At 31.0% G+C, this 15019-nt stretch overlaps 2 protein-coding genes across 2 annotated transcripts in view; one reads left to right on the forward strand and one right to left on the reverse strand.

Moving 5' to 3' along the window:
- The window catches only part of LOC107074672 (uncharacterized), a 44828-nt gene that overhangs the window by 19161 nt on the left and 10648 nt on the right, over positions 1-15019 (forward strand). Inside the window, 1 exon segment of the mRNA XM_015336330.2 lies at positions 12698-12760. Coding sequence (XP_015191816.1) covers positions 12698-12760 — 63 coding nt within the window.
- LOC107074673 (endothelial lipase) lies at positions 1603-9796 on the reverse strand. Its single transcript, XM_015336331.2, has 6 exons — positions 8977-9796; positions 6540-6639; positions 5666-5814; positions 4819-5054; positions 4338-4581; positions 1603-4220 (listed from the first exon to the last, which is right to left on the reverse strand). Exons 1-6 carry the CDS (start codon positions 9029-9031, stop codon positions 3988-3990), a joined length of 1017 nt encoding a protein of 338 aa, XP_015191817.1. The 5' UTR covers positions 9032-9796; the 3' UTR covers positions 1603-3987.

Genomic DNA, 15019 nt, shown 5'->3' on the forward strand with positions numbered 1-15019 from the left:
GTTAACATTGAAGAAACATAACACACAAGCACGAAAAGAAACGTGACAGGAAAACGAAAATAAGCAGGACAATATAATTTTTTCATCGGTTAAAACGAAAAGAGATACTTTCGTAAAAAATCTTTATTTAATATTTAAAAATAAAATTGAATAAGTACGATGAAAGAAATAAAAGGATTGAAGTTGTTTTCTTTTTGTTTTCTTATTAATGAAAAAGAGAAGAAAAAAAGAAGAAAGATGAGGATAGTGGCAAAGCGAAGACTGATATAAGGTTTTTTTTTGCTGAACGAGGGTTGTCTTTCAAGACTAGGGTCATCTATAACCCTGGGCATAGGTCGTCGATCGTTATCGACGTGTCGGTGTTGAATTTTTTAAACGTCGTATCAGGTTGACTGACCGACAACTACGAACTTTTCCAACGTCTTACATAAGTATATGTATACTTGTCTATTTAGATTTATATACGCGTTCTCGAAGGATGCATTTCACGAAGCTAACTATTCGAATATATATATCGAGCCATTTACGATGAAAAATAAAATGAAAAAAGAAATATAAACTTTGGTTAATCTAATCTGATAAATCAAATAAAATTCAATCTTAATTTCTGACTAAATGAAACCTGTTAATTTCCAAAACCGAATTTTTGTTTTTTACTTCCGGTATATTCGTAACTGTTGTCAGGATGATAGCTATGAATGTTTGCCCGTTGCATAAAGCATGATATTGATCCTAAAATTACGTTTTTCCCGGTAGGGTATAACCCAGGTAACGTTGCAGCGATTCCGTTAATTTTTAGACTACTTCTTCTCGTTTTACTTAACTTCGTCGACTTTTTTTATTCAATTTTTTTTCTACCTTCCCTTCTTTTTTTTCTTTTTCTTTTTCTTTTCTTCTCTGGATATTATTAACGCAAACTTTATAGATTATGATTTTGGGTGTTCGTCGAGATACGAAAAAGTATAGAAATTTTCTTTTTATCGTATTATTTTTCGATCTTTTTTTATACTTTTTTGTTTGTTCTCTCGTTATATTCATTTTTCTCTTGAATCTTTAAAAACTACAACAAGAAAAGGAAACTTATTGAAAAGTTCCTCCTTCGAGGATGCCGAGGTGTAGAAGAATTGAAGAGGATGGTGGTTAGGGTGGAAGAGGAGAGCTGATTAAGCAAAACCTTCTTCGTTTTGTTCATCATATACGGTGACCCTTTTTAAGTAGATCAGAAAAGAAGAGAAAGAAAAAAGGGAAATAAAAGAGATAAAGAATATCAAGAAAAATGAAAGAATACAAAAAAAAAAGAAAAAAGGAAAGCTTGTTGTGTGCCTAAGGATTTTGCGTAGATAATAAAAATGATCTTTCTTTTTTTTCTTTAGAAAAAATAAAAAATAAAAAATCATTAAAACGAAAGATTTCTTATCTTCTCCTACGACAATTTTCATGAAAATTCTTTTTATCATTTTTATCTCTATAAATTAAATAATAAATTATTAAATTTATTGTATCACAATGTTTGATAAATTTTTCGAAGGTTCGACGTGTATAGAAAAATATAATGAATTTTCTATCAGGTTTATTCAAGAATTTTTCTTTTTTTTTTCGTCTAATACACAATACTAACATTTTCTTTAGAAATACAAGAGAAATACAATATAGATAAGAAACACACACACACATACACATATATATGTATACATACAGAAAAGTAGAGAAAAATCACGAAGAAAACCACGTAGAAAGAGTGTAAACGTTCGTCTTTTTGATACATTTTTCTTTCCGAAGAGGAAAAAGAAAAGAACAATGCAAGGATTTTTCTCTCTCAGAGAAATGGAAAACACCGGTGGCGTCGTACCTCACTCGCTCAGTCAGTATTTCTCTGCATCGTTCAGTTTGCTTTCTTTTCTTTTTTTTTTGGAGAGTAAAAAGAGAAACTCTGTGATATATGGAAAAAAGGGAATGTTAGATATAGAAGATATAAAAAAAAAAGAGAAAAAGAGGGAGAAGAACAGAGAGAGGGGTATCCATTGTTTTAAAGATATATTTTCCATCTATCTTGAATAGCCTTATGGATTAGAAAATATTTGGTGTAATATTCGAATAGAACAAAAGAAATGTAAAAGAAAAAAATGTACATGGATAGATTACACATATATACACATACACACATACCATCAAATAAAAAAGATAATATTTCAAAAAATTCACGTACTTTTCCATATTTCTATGAAAAAAGAAAAGATTATTTTAAACTGTGTAAACATTTCATCGTTGCTAAAGAAGAAGAAAAAAATAAAAATAAAAAGAAGAAGAATATGAAGATGAAATTTCGAGGTTAAGAAAATTTTTCTGATATCTTGCGAGACTCGTCGCAAAATAAAAGCAAAAAAAACATAGGAACGTATAATAAAATAGCCTGGAAACAATCCAGCTATGCTTTTTCTTCTTCCATTTCCATTACGATTGTCCTCCTAACCGTGATTCCGAATTTATGCTTTAGAAATTTTCAACGCTTCCTCTTACAATTCTTGTCTCTTTCTCTTTCTATGTGTTCGAGATCTCTGTATGTGAATGTGTGGGTGTGTTTTCTCTCTCTATAACCCAGGCTCATTTTTTACTTACCAATAATTCCTTGGATTCCACTATATCGATCAACCTAAGAGACGGAATAATAAAGAGCTCGTCCTTGGGATTTCCATATTTCGAGAATGGAGGAGAGCCCGCATCGGACGGAAATAGGACGAAAATTGCACGTTATTTCCTTCGATGACACACTAATTCCCTTTCTCTTTCTCTTCTTTCTGTCGATCCCTTTTTATTCTCATCTATCTCTCTTTTTTTTCATACATTTATAAATCATCGAATACTTATAACATTCAATCTATTTACGTATTTAATTTCTAACGAATTTGAGAGATTATATAATTTGATATTTTTTTTTCTAAATCTAAGGAACAAATAAATAAATAAATAGAGTATTTCTCTTCATTGGTTTCTCCTTGTGATTCTACTTAAATACAATTATTTCTACGTATATCTCTAAGTCTTATTTATTTGCATTTTAAGAGTAAATAAATATCACAACAGCTTTATCAACATCTGAATCAAAAGATTGTTCTCACGCGACATCTTTACGGCGTTCTCTCACGCTCGATTACTTTTTTTCTACTTCTACTATAACCATTATTACCACTACTATAGTAACAACTGCTATTACTAATACTACTTTAAAAGTACTACTTACTACCTTGAATTTTTTTCCACGTGCTTTCCGACTCGGTAAATTTCAACCTCTCACAGCTTTTTCTCAACTTGTACATGTATGTATATACATGTATACATATATTTATGTATTTATATATACGTGTGTATGTTAGCATGTATGTGCATAACATAAATCGTTTTCACGAAAGACTTAGTACCCTGAATGTATACTTGCCATTGTTGCTAGGATAATAATTATTTCTAGCCCCAAACTATAAAGCACGTTTCTTTGGTAAATTTCTCGAGCTTTGAAAGCACCCATCTACCTACGTTTTCTCTCTCTCTCATCTTTACCTTTTAACTCATTCGCATAAAGAGAGAGAGAGAGAAATAGAAAGAGAGATTCACTTAATTTATTCATATCGAGTATGGTGCCAGAACAAAGCTCTTTTCTTGTTCGTTCTTACACTTTCTCGAGCATGGCTGAGTTCAATAATTTTCATACGCTTTACTCGAATTGCTTAACTATTATTCGAGAATATTATGTTCATCGAAATCTTCTAAAGTACGACGATATTTATCTAGCACGTAAAATCTATCTACCTTCACGTTAGGGTTGCGTCAGGGTTGCGAACATCGAACATTAAATCTAAGTTCTAGAAAAAATATAACTTAATGTTAGACTTGTACATAAAATATGTTGAGATCAAATAATGACGACGACGATGACGACGAAAAACTTGAACTAAAAAAAAAAAATCGTCTCTCGTAAAATAAATAAATATCATATTAAAAATTATATCCCGTAGCATTTCGAGCAAAGGGCGATCGTCCGTTAGTCCTTAGGTAATACTTTCCTCTAGTTTTGGTATCTATAGCAAATCCCATTAAAGCATCCGGAGTCCATCTGCAGTTAACTTGGATTTCCGGTCTCCATCTTGGGCAACGACTGGCCGGAAATCCTAAGGGATTTTTAACAGATTCGACATACAACATCCACGCTCGGTAATGGCCGCAGGTAACTAAAAAAATATATCAAGAGAAAATAATAAATTCGCGAGTATATGTATTATGTTCAATTGGAGGAGGGTAAAAACGTTGAATTTTGTTTAAAGTTCAATTTAATTAATATTATTTACTTTTTTCCCTGATAAGCAGCATTATACCGCGACGAAATATACTTTCAAGACTGCATCCAGGTTGTGGTGGTTTACCACCGTTCGGATAAAAATCTGCATGACCTAGAGGATTTGGGAAACCAAAGATTCCACCGTCGGTATGAATAACATCGACAAAAGCTGCATCGCTAGCCGTCAAGTGACCTTCTCTTCCAGTGTTCATATACAACGGATAAGCCGCGTCCAGTCCAGTTATCCTACCAACCTATGAGCGAGCAACAGAAAAAAAGAAACACATGTTTTATCAGAGACTATGAATTACCAAAGTGTCAAAGCTTATTTGCATATAAATCGAATCTCAGACTTTTTCGTAAAGAGATCGATTGATCGATCGATCTATCGATTTTCTATAGTAATTTTCCTTTAAAACCCATGAGATTAACAATAGCATCTAAACTATTCCCAGTTTGATAGATTATTTATTTCAAGTATGTTTACCTACCAAACGTGGGGCCAAAGCTTTGCCCATGAATCCAGCTATCTCGGCACCCAAACTGAATCCAATAACATGAATATTTGATAGCGAAACAGCTTTCTGTGCGTCCAACCAACTGATCATACGTGCCACATGGGCACCGACTAATCTCGTATTTTCCACGGCCGTGTGATACCACGGTAACGTCGACAGTCTGACCCAATTGACCAAAATGACGTTGTAATCGGCACGTTTCAGATAAACTTAAGAAAGAAAAATAACATGAAATACAACAAACAAATTTACAAACGTCAGGATGACTTAGTTGTCTTGTCCGATCGTATGTTACGGTTAACCAAAATCGTGCCAAACTTTTTCGGGCTACCATTCGTCATTCTCCCCCTTTTTCTAGACGAGAGATTCCACGAAAAGCAGCTTAAACAACAGTACCGTTCTCACTCTTCTAACTACTCTTCTACCAGTTACTAATGGACCAAGCCAAGTTTCACCATCGACTCTTTTGCTACGACTAACTGGGCCAAATCCTTTATGACTTTCAAAGAAATGAAGTATTCAAATGACAGCCACTTGGCTGTCCTCGCTAGACCTTCTTGTTTCTCGTACCTCAACTATTGCACATATACTATATCATACACATTCTCCTATGCACCTACAACTATATTTCCAAACTTTGAGGTATTTTCTAATTCGTAAATTAAATTATAAAAAAAAAAATATTTATTTTGTAACACACGAAGATACAAAATAACATTGACTTTAATAATTAGATAAATTATATTATAATTTATCTATAATTAGATATGAAATATTTAATTACTAATTAATTTCTAAATAAAATTTTAAAAAGTCATACCATCTCTAACGGCATTGGCACTTTCGCCTGATGCACTCTCGCTGTATCCGTGAATGTAAACGATTGTAGGATTCCTTTTATCAAAGTTACTCCTTTGTAAGGATTGTGGATTCAATACACTCAACACATTGCCCACTCGAGGATTATGTCTTTGAAATATATAAAGAGAAAGAAGATAGTGATCGTTTGAATTTCGTTTAAAGCTAATTTCCAAAAAGTATTTTAATTATCGGGAGTGGTAGGAAACCGCGAGCAAAGCAATATATCCCTTTACGTAATTCAAAGGGTAAAATCGAACTGACGTTCCAAATTTCTAATTTATTACCAACATTACGCTTAAACATGCAGAAATATACTGAGATAGAAATGTAATGTTAAATTTGAAAGGTTTACTCCTATGCGAATGAAAACGTCGTTCCCAAGATAGAAATTTCATCGAGAGTACGATCTTTGAACGTAAATGAAAGGACTCAGGAGACATAGGAGACGATGAATTTAAATTCGCAATGGGAATTATGAGATAGACGCAAAACTCACTCGACTTTACTCGACACAGTAAATAAACGTGTGTGGTGTGCAGGTTGACTAGTATCGAACGTATTGCCGTCCTTTAACGTGACACGATAACATAACGTCGAGTTATGTGTTATATGTATATATATGTATATAACTAATACATTTATTACATCTATGAAACTACAAAATAAAATTATCGAATAAAATGAAAAAAAGGACCGTATAAATATCATATAATATAATATATATAATATTATATAGATAATAAAATGATCTAATAAAATAGAAAAAAGCTATATATATATTATATTATTATTACGTATATACATATATATACGTAAACGTAAAACAAAGTTACCTAGTGAATAGTAGATACTCGACATCTCGATCGAGATCGATCGGACAGCACAGAGGACAGGTGCCAGTTGGAAAGAGCATCGTGTACAGAATACCGGTATCTGTGGAGAATAAATAAAAAAATAAAACAAACAAAAAAAGAGAAGAAAAATAATAATAATCAAAAGAAAACAAGATAAGAGTAAGGGAACGTCATTAGAACGGCGCCACTCGGCCGTGGTTATTCCACGTGGTCTTCGTCATTGAACCTGACAGTGGTCACGTGATGTCGCGTGCACCCACGCCAGTACCGATCGCAAACACCCCTTCCCCCCTATCTCTAACTCCCCCCCCCCCTGTTAGCTTATCTTTTCTCTTTTTTCTTTCTCATTTTGCGATATCACAAGCAAGAATCCTTCGATGAGAAATACATAATAATCATCATAGTCAATCTAATTGTCACATGTTTTTCTATCATCGTAATCGTCTTCGTCATCGTCATTGTCTTAGTCTTATGTTAGCCGTCGTCATCGATAAGAGTCAATCAATTAATCTTACTCGTGAATTTACTTTCCACTTATATTAAATTCCTCAAGTTATTCGAAGCATGACGTTGCATGTCGATTTAAACCAAGTGAGCTACAAATGCGAGCTACAAATGTGAAAGATCGGATGAAAGTCGACCTAATAACACTATAGCATGAACTAAATGATAATTATGACGGTATTTGAACAATTATTCTAAATATAAGTATATCACAAAATTACAGTATATACGGTTATCCACCGAAATATCAAAAATAAAAAAAAGCGTGAAAAATGGAACCTTTTTTTTAACTAATGGTTAAATATTATTATAAAATCAATGATTAGGACAAACTTCTTAGAAATTGTTACGATCGCCTAACTTTTTCCGGTTATTAACGAAATGTAGAAATGGTCAAAGCTATGAAATATTACGAGACATTTTATGATTTCTACGATTTCTTGTAAAATTTAACCTAATTGTGATTACCGTTAATAATAAAAGAAAAGAGAAAGTGAAATTTGGAGATTAAATAACATTCAATATATATATATTTATTATCTGAGTTTTTTTCACGAAATATTATTAATATATAATATAAGTAAAAATAAGAACAATATGGGATCTTTAATGCTTAATTAAAAAGTTATAACATAAGTATGATTACGGACAGGTGTCTCGTTGACATTGCATAAGAACACAAATTACAGTCTGTTTTAGACTTCCTATTAAGTGAATTGCAACCCAAATTGATAAAAGATATTTCGTTATTGTTTCGTCAACATTTATGAATCTTGTTATCTTATTATTGAATGCTTGTTCAAAAGATTATGCGGTACCAGTACGGTTATGGTTAAATGACCTTTACCCTTTTTGATGAATAGGTCAAAGAGGAACAATTCTTTGGCTCTGTAAGATCCCCAGATATCACGCCAATGGATTTTTACCTTCGAATAAAACAACGAAATAAAAAGTTTATACAAAAGTTAATACAAATGAGAAATGAATGCAAATGATTCGTGATGTATTTGTTGCAATTATGAAAAAATAAAGAAGAAATTATTAATGCAATTCTATTCTTCGTAAATGCAAGTCCTGCATTAAAATAATAATTTTAAATTAACGACAGATTCCTACGTGGTATGAAATTAAAAAGTAAATAATTTTTTGTTCCTTTCGTATTTTTCAACAAAGCATTCGAAAGCCGAATGATTTTTTTTCCATATGATTTTTTTCTTACTTTTTCTTATAGAATAGGTTAGTAAAATTTCTTAGAAAAAAATAAACACTAAATTGAGATTAGAGAAGTTGATCTACTTAGAAAAAAAAAAATAAATCATGTTCCGAGAAAAAGAGTCTATAGTATTTTTTTTTTTTTTCTATTAACTTTCCTGACATACACTCTTGCTTTATAGAATATCTGATTGAAAGTTACATTATTTTATATTCGAGACTATAATCTATTTACGCGTTCATCGTCGGCACAGTGATCTCTTTTCATAATATTTCTCATGATGTTACGTTCACAGTTTAATTTTTATTTTATTCGCCATACGTAATATATATGATACTCGTTTAGTTAAATTATTTTAATGATCTACGAAAAAAACAGTATACGAGAATAACTCGAGGTATTAATTAACGAGAGAGACTACTAACTAACTATTACGCTCATTTATCCACGTGTGTAATATATTTATTATAATTATTTAACAGTTAGAAAAATAATGAATAATTACATATTTTATTTATATCCTAATGAAATTAGTGATTGTATTTATTCTGCATCGTGCAAAGAATTGATATAATATAACAAAACATGTGGTCATTCATGAGTGAAGTCAATTGCACACACACACGCACACACAAGAACGATTCATATAAACCGTGAATATAATATACTTGTAAAACCCCATAGATTATAATGAATTACCTCTATTGATAGATATCACACGACATAGAAGAGAAACGAGTACATTCGGAAACATTTTTGTTAATAAACTAAAAAAAGAAGAAAAATAAACAATGAAATTTGAAGATTACAAAAAGAGATTTTATAACACGATACGATCTTGCCTTGGAAGATCTCCGACGTAAACTGAATCATTCAGTTTGAGAACACGAATCATACGCTAGATTTAAGAGAGAAAGGTGCTGCTTTTCAATGGTCTACATTGAACGTAACGTGTTTTCCTACGTTGCTATCACCAACAATTATGGTAGTGTGTTTGTTTTAAATTAAAAAAAAAGAGAAAATAAAAACAATTAATTAATGATAAACCACGAACAAAATATCTTGAAATCGTTCGTTATCTCTTGTTCGAAACTCGAAATGTTTTTCGTTTACACCTGTAACAGTTGAAATGAATTTTTTGTATTTTTTTTCCTCCTGACGATGAGTTTTATAATGGAATGCTTCAGTTTCTCTCTATCTCTCTCTTTCTTTCTCTCTCATGAACGAGCATCATTCAGTTATCAGCTGGTCCTCGAAACTAGACGAGACGAGAAAATCGATTTACGAATTCCTACCTCTACCCCTCTTCTTTCCTCTTGACGACTAAACCGTTGCTTATAACGAAATGAATACTACGATACCAACGAAAATTTGACCATCCTGCAAGCTAGTCCGATATATTCCTACTACGTATGTATGTATCATCCATCCATCATCGACATCGAGTGGAAATCAGACAATTTCCATATGGAAATCCCATTAACTGCTCGATCGACGTTTGCTTGAATGCTATTGACTATTATTTCTTTTTTTTCTTTTCTTTTGTAGTATTTTTAAATAACCGATTCCTATTTAAAATTTATAAAACCTTTTATTATAAATAATCGATGAAAGATAAACATATATGTGCCCATAATTATGAAAGTGATCTAAGTCAAAATTAATAAAAAATGAGTTTATCAGTTATTACGCACTACATTATTATAAACTAAATAAATTCAATGTTATTTTCACGATATTATCAAAAATGAATCGTTAGATAATGTTTGTTATTTTAATATTGTACAGAATTCATATAGTGTTTAAGTATAAATCTTTAAATATCTCGAAACAAGAGATATATGACTTAGACCACTTTTATAATTATGGGGACATATATACACAGAAAATAAAATTAAATAGGAATAAAAATTAAAAGGGAATAATCTATTTTTAATATAACACAAGTTTATAATTTTTCGGCATCTTACAATAATTTAAAAAGAATCCAATAATAATTATTTACGATATTTAATTAAATAAATATGACGATCGATTAAGCGTATAATAAATAAATCAAATAATTAAAATATGAAAGAAAGTAATAATAATAACATATAATATCGATCTTTTTTAAAAGCAATCAATTGAAAACGATTTTTTTTTCCTTCTAGACTTCTAGAGCCCCTCCCCCCCTATCTTTCCTTTCTTTCTCTCCAAATATAAAATTCGTCTATATTAGTGGAAATAATTGTTATGGACGTAAAAAGCCTTTCAAGTTTTCTCTCTCTCTCTCTCTCTCTCTCTCTCTCTCTTTTTGCAATGGTTTGATTGGAAATAACGATTCCTATAATTAAACTCTAGTGTGTCAACGATGAAGGCGTACTACCCACGAAGAAACGAACGGAAGGACGAATGAACGAACGAATGAACAAACGATCGAAACGTTCAATCGCTTCGTACCTTCGTAAAACGCCCAACAGAATAATTAGCTTAACAATATCGAACGATTCGAATCCACTTTAGTCCCGTAATCGGCCTACCATTCTTCCACGATTCCTTCTTATTTGAGGGATTGCTTTCTTCGGCCAATTATTTACCGTCGAGTTTCAAACGATCAATCAATCTATTCTATTTCTTCTATTTCGTAATAATAATTCTCTTTTTTTTTTTTTAATTTTATTTTACATACATAATACTATTTACATATCGAATATCGAAATTTCTTTTCTTTTCTGGTTTTTTGGCTTCTTATATTTTTTTATCGTTGTTGTTGTTTTAATCGAGGACAGGAGTACAAACGATTAATAAGAAATTCTAAAATAAATTTTTATAATAAAATAAATTTTTTTCCTTCTTTTCTTTTTGTTTTTGTATATTTTTCTTTTTTTTACGAGAAAATAAATATAAAAAGAAATGTGAAAATAATAAATGTTACGAATTAAAACGATGCTTCCAAATAGACAGCTTTCGATTCGGTCTACCAACGTCTAACATCATAGTCTCGTTTCATAATAGTTGCACGCGCTATTTTTATGCGAGTCGTACTACTAGGAATCGATCGATATAATTCACCTCTTCCTTTTTGCAAGTAACTAACCTAAGTGTCTAAGGCAACGACGAACTACTGCTCGATTACCGTGACAAAGAGAAAAACTAAGAGAAATTATAACTGAGAAGGAAAGATAGATATAATAGATAGATAGATAGATAGAAAGAGAGAAAAATAAAGAGTTGTGAGAGTGAAATGATTCATACTTTAAAAAAAAAACTGCAATCATTTTCTGTTTACGACGAGAACTCAGATAAAATTCAATAAAAATTCAATCCACCTCCACTGATTTTTCCTCTTCGATCGTCAAACTATGATAACAAATAACTTTTACGAAGAAATATTGTATATATATATATATATATATATGTATATATAAAGGGAGGTTAAGTGGAAGAAAAAAAAGTTAAAATCAAAGTATCTTTTTCCGACAAGATCTTCAATTCCTCTTCTTTATTTTATTTTATTTTTTTCTTTCGCGAAAAGCATTGCAAGATTTTTCACTCAATCGAATTCAAAGATTTTTCTCGGCTACTTAGACGATTCGAGAAGGTTCTAAAGCATACCTCATAACTTGAAATTCTATTACATCAAAGCTCTCTCTCTCTCTCTCTCTCTCTCTCTCTCTTTCATCTTTATTTTCTTTTTATTACTCCCTTATATTTTTTCCGGAAAAAAGCGACGTATCATCGTTCGGTCAAGATTTTTCGTGAAAAATAATCTTATATTATCTTTTCTAAGAAAAATATAGAAAAAAAAGAAAACACACTTAGATAAAAAGAAATGGTAAAGAATGAAATATAGAAAGAAATATAAACAAAAATAGATTTTGTCCTCGAGAGTCGAGTCGAATAAGTCCCGGAAGCTTACGGTGCTTAAGCGAAAGCTTTCCTTCGAATCCTGGGAAAAAGGGGGAAAGAACAATTTTGATGGGAATAAAAGAGATGATGTAAAATTCCGAAATAGAGAACAAAAGTAAAGAAAATTCGTTGAGGACGAATATTCTGACCGGTCCAGTTAAAAGAAAGGAGGAGAGTCGAGCGTCAACATGAAAAGTCACCTCGGTTGTACGACGCGTTACCTAGTAGTGGGGATATTTTGCGCATCATCCCCTAATATCTGGAGACCACCCTGACCTAGATAGATAAATAGATAGATAGACAGAGAGAGAGAGAGAGGGAGAGAAAGAGAGAGAGAGAAAGAGATGATGTATTATCTTGTACACACACGACAAATTTGCTTTAAATTTTTACTTGACTTCTTTTTACTTTTCTAACCCCTTCACCAACCATGTATCATCTAAAAAGAAAGAGAAACAAAAAGAAAAAACAAAAAAATTATTTATTCCATTTGAATCGTGACTATTGTCCTTTTTTCTTTTTGTTACAGGATAAATTGTTAACGAAGTTGGAAGAAAACGAACCTGAATTGGCCTCTTCGCAGGAGGACGAAGTAAGTGTTACTTTGTTTAAGAGAATCTTACTTGATTAAAAAATTAAATAACGCGTCAAAAGTTCTTTCTTTTATTCTTTTTTCGCTTACAATAAAATACTATAAAAAAGAAAAAATCAAATTAAATTTTGTTATCTATAGATATGAATTATATATATATATATATATGTCTATATATAAAAACGGGTTTAATATTTTATCATTTACAATCGTAATATATAAATCTGGCCAATTATACAATCTTTTTGAAATAAAAAAAAGAAAAACAGAAAAAAAAACAAAGAAAAGAGGGATAGTTTGGATAACTAGAGTGGAAGGAATTTGCTGGATGTGATCGGAGAGATTGTGGTATTGTACGATCGAGAAAAAAAGAGAGAGAGAAATAAAGAGGAAAAGAAAGATAAAATGTAAATCCAATTAACACAACTAAGGAGGTTGTCCACAACGAAAGATTTGACGAAGGGCTTCTTTCATTGCCCTCCCATAGCCATTTTCTATTGAAACCTTCTCTTTCGAAGCTTCCTTAAGATAACTTTATTAGGTCATCCCTAGCACGACGGAAGACAAGACGTAATCAAGCCTAATTCGTAATTTTACCAAGAAAGGGAATCGACGATTGCCGAGAAAATTAGATTTCTCCGGATTTTCTTTCTATTTTTTTTTTCTTTTTTCTTCTTTTTTTTCTTCCTCTTTTATTTCGATAAAGAAAGAGAAATTTTTTTTTATTTTCTGATATTTCTGTCTTTTTCCATCGATATTTAAAGAGAAGAAAAAAAAAAGAAAAATAATGATCAAAAACAGTTAAGACGATATTTTTGTATTATATTACAACGTGGAATTTATTTTAGCATCAAAAAAGAAAATTTGAATTTATACGGAGAAAATATTTTTAATGCCGAAAAAATCTCTCATATTTTAATTTTATTTTAAGGATCTTCTTTTTTGTTTTTTTTTTAGAATATTATTTATCTTATCATCGAAAAGTTGTACCATTTTTATTCCTATCATATATACATATATATAAATAGAATGTTTGTGATAATAAAAATAAACGAATGGAACCACACACAGAAAAACTGATTGAATATTTTTTTGAAAGACGTGCGCCAGCCCGGAAAAGATGTTTCCGATTGAATTGATAGTTCAGTGGTTTGCAAAACTCGATTAACCTGCCGATGAACAAGACTGACTGATGGTGAAACAGAGAAGAAGACAACACGTGGACCCTTCGATTTCTGACACGTCAGATGGTCCCTTCGAACCTTCCCTTACCTATTAATATTCCGATTAAAGCGAAGCCTAATTTGCTTACGTCAATTACGAATAATCAAACGTCGATCAAATGATAGATCGAGTTAAAACCGATCGACGTTGTATCCTTCGTCAATAGTTAGTGATAATCTATTGCATTTCCACTAACTTTTATCAAACCTGTGTTCTATTTTCATTTATATTTCCAAATTCTACACACACTTTTGTGTTTTTTTATATCCATGTTCCACTATATACTCTTTAGAATTTTTCTTCTTTTTTTTATAATAAAATTAATTCAAATATAATATCAAAGAAACTTTTACCAAATAATTAACGTTCCGGTTTTTAATCCAATTTAAAAAATAGAAAAAGATAAAGAAGTATTTAAAAAAACAAATTTTAAAGAGAAATTATATTCGCATTGAAAGTTATATATATATATATATATATATGTGTGTGTGTATATATATATATATATATATATATATGCATTGTGTATGTAATAATGACGACGTAACAAAAAAAAACAAACAAAAAAAAAACGGAAATGATCTTGGAATTCGCGTAACTATCGTTCAAATTTATCTACTAACATAAAGGAAATCAATCTTCTACGTGTAATGTTACATAACTTTGCTTCATAATTTTATTCGAAAATATAAATAAATACACATCCACACACACAGAGATATTAAAACGTTGATCGTTAAGAGAAGTAACAAGCGCGAACTTTTCGTGCAACCAATTTTGACGGTGATGAATGATTGCGAACAAAACATAAAGAGAGAGAGAGAGAGGAAGAGAGGGAAAGAGTGACAAAGAATTATCAAATGAAAAAAAGGAAGAGAGAGAGAGAGAAAGGGAGAGAGAGAGAAAGAGAGGGAAAGAGTGACAAAGAATTATCAAATGAAAAAAAGGAAGAGAGAGTGAGAGAACGCATAAACATTTCTAAGAAGACAACAAAAGCTGTGCAATCGAGCATATGAATAATTATATAGTAGTAAA

Source organism: Polistes dominula, unplaced genomic scaffold (assembly GCF_049000335.1).
Source record: "Polistes dominula isolate Pdom_NZ unplaced genomic scaffold, Pdom_raw_medaka contig_82, whole genome shotgun sequence".
In the NCBI taxonomy this organism is placed as follows: Eukaryota; Metazoa; Arthropoda; class Insecta; order Hymenoptera; family Vespidae; genus Polistes; species Polistes dominula.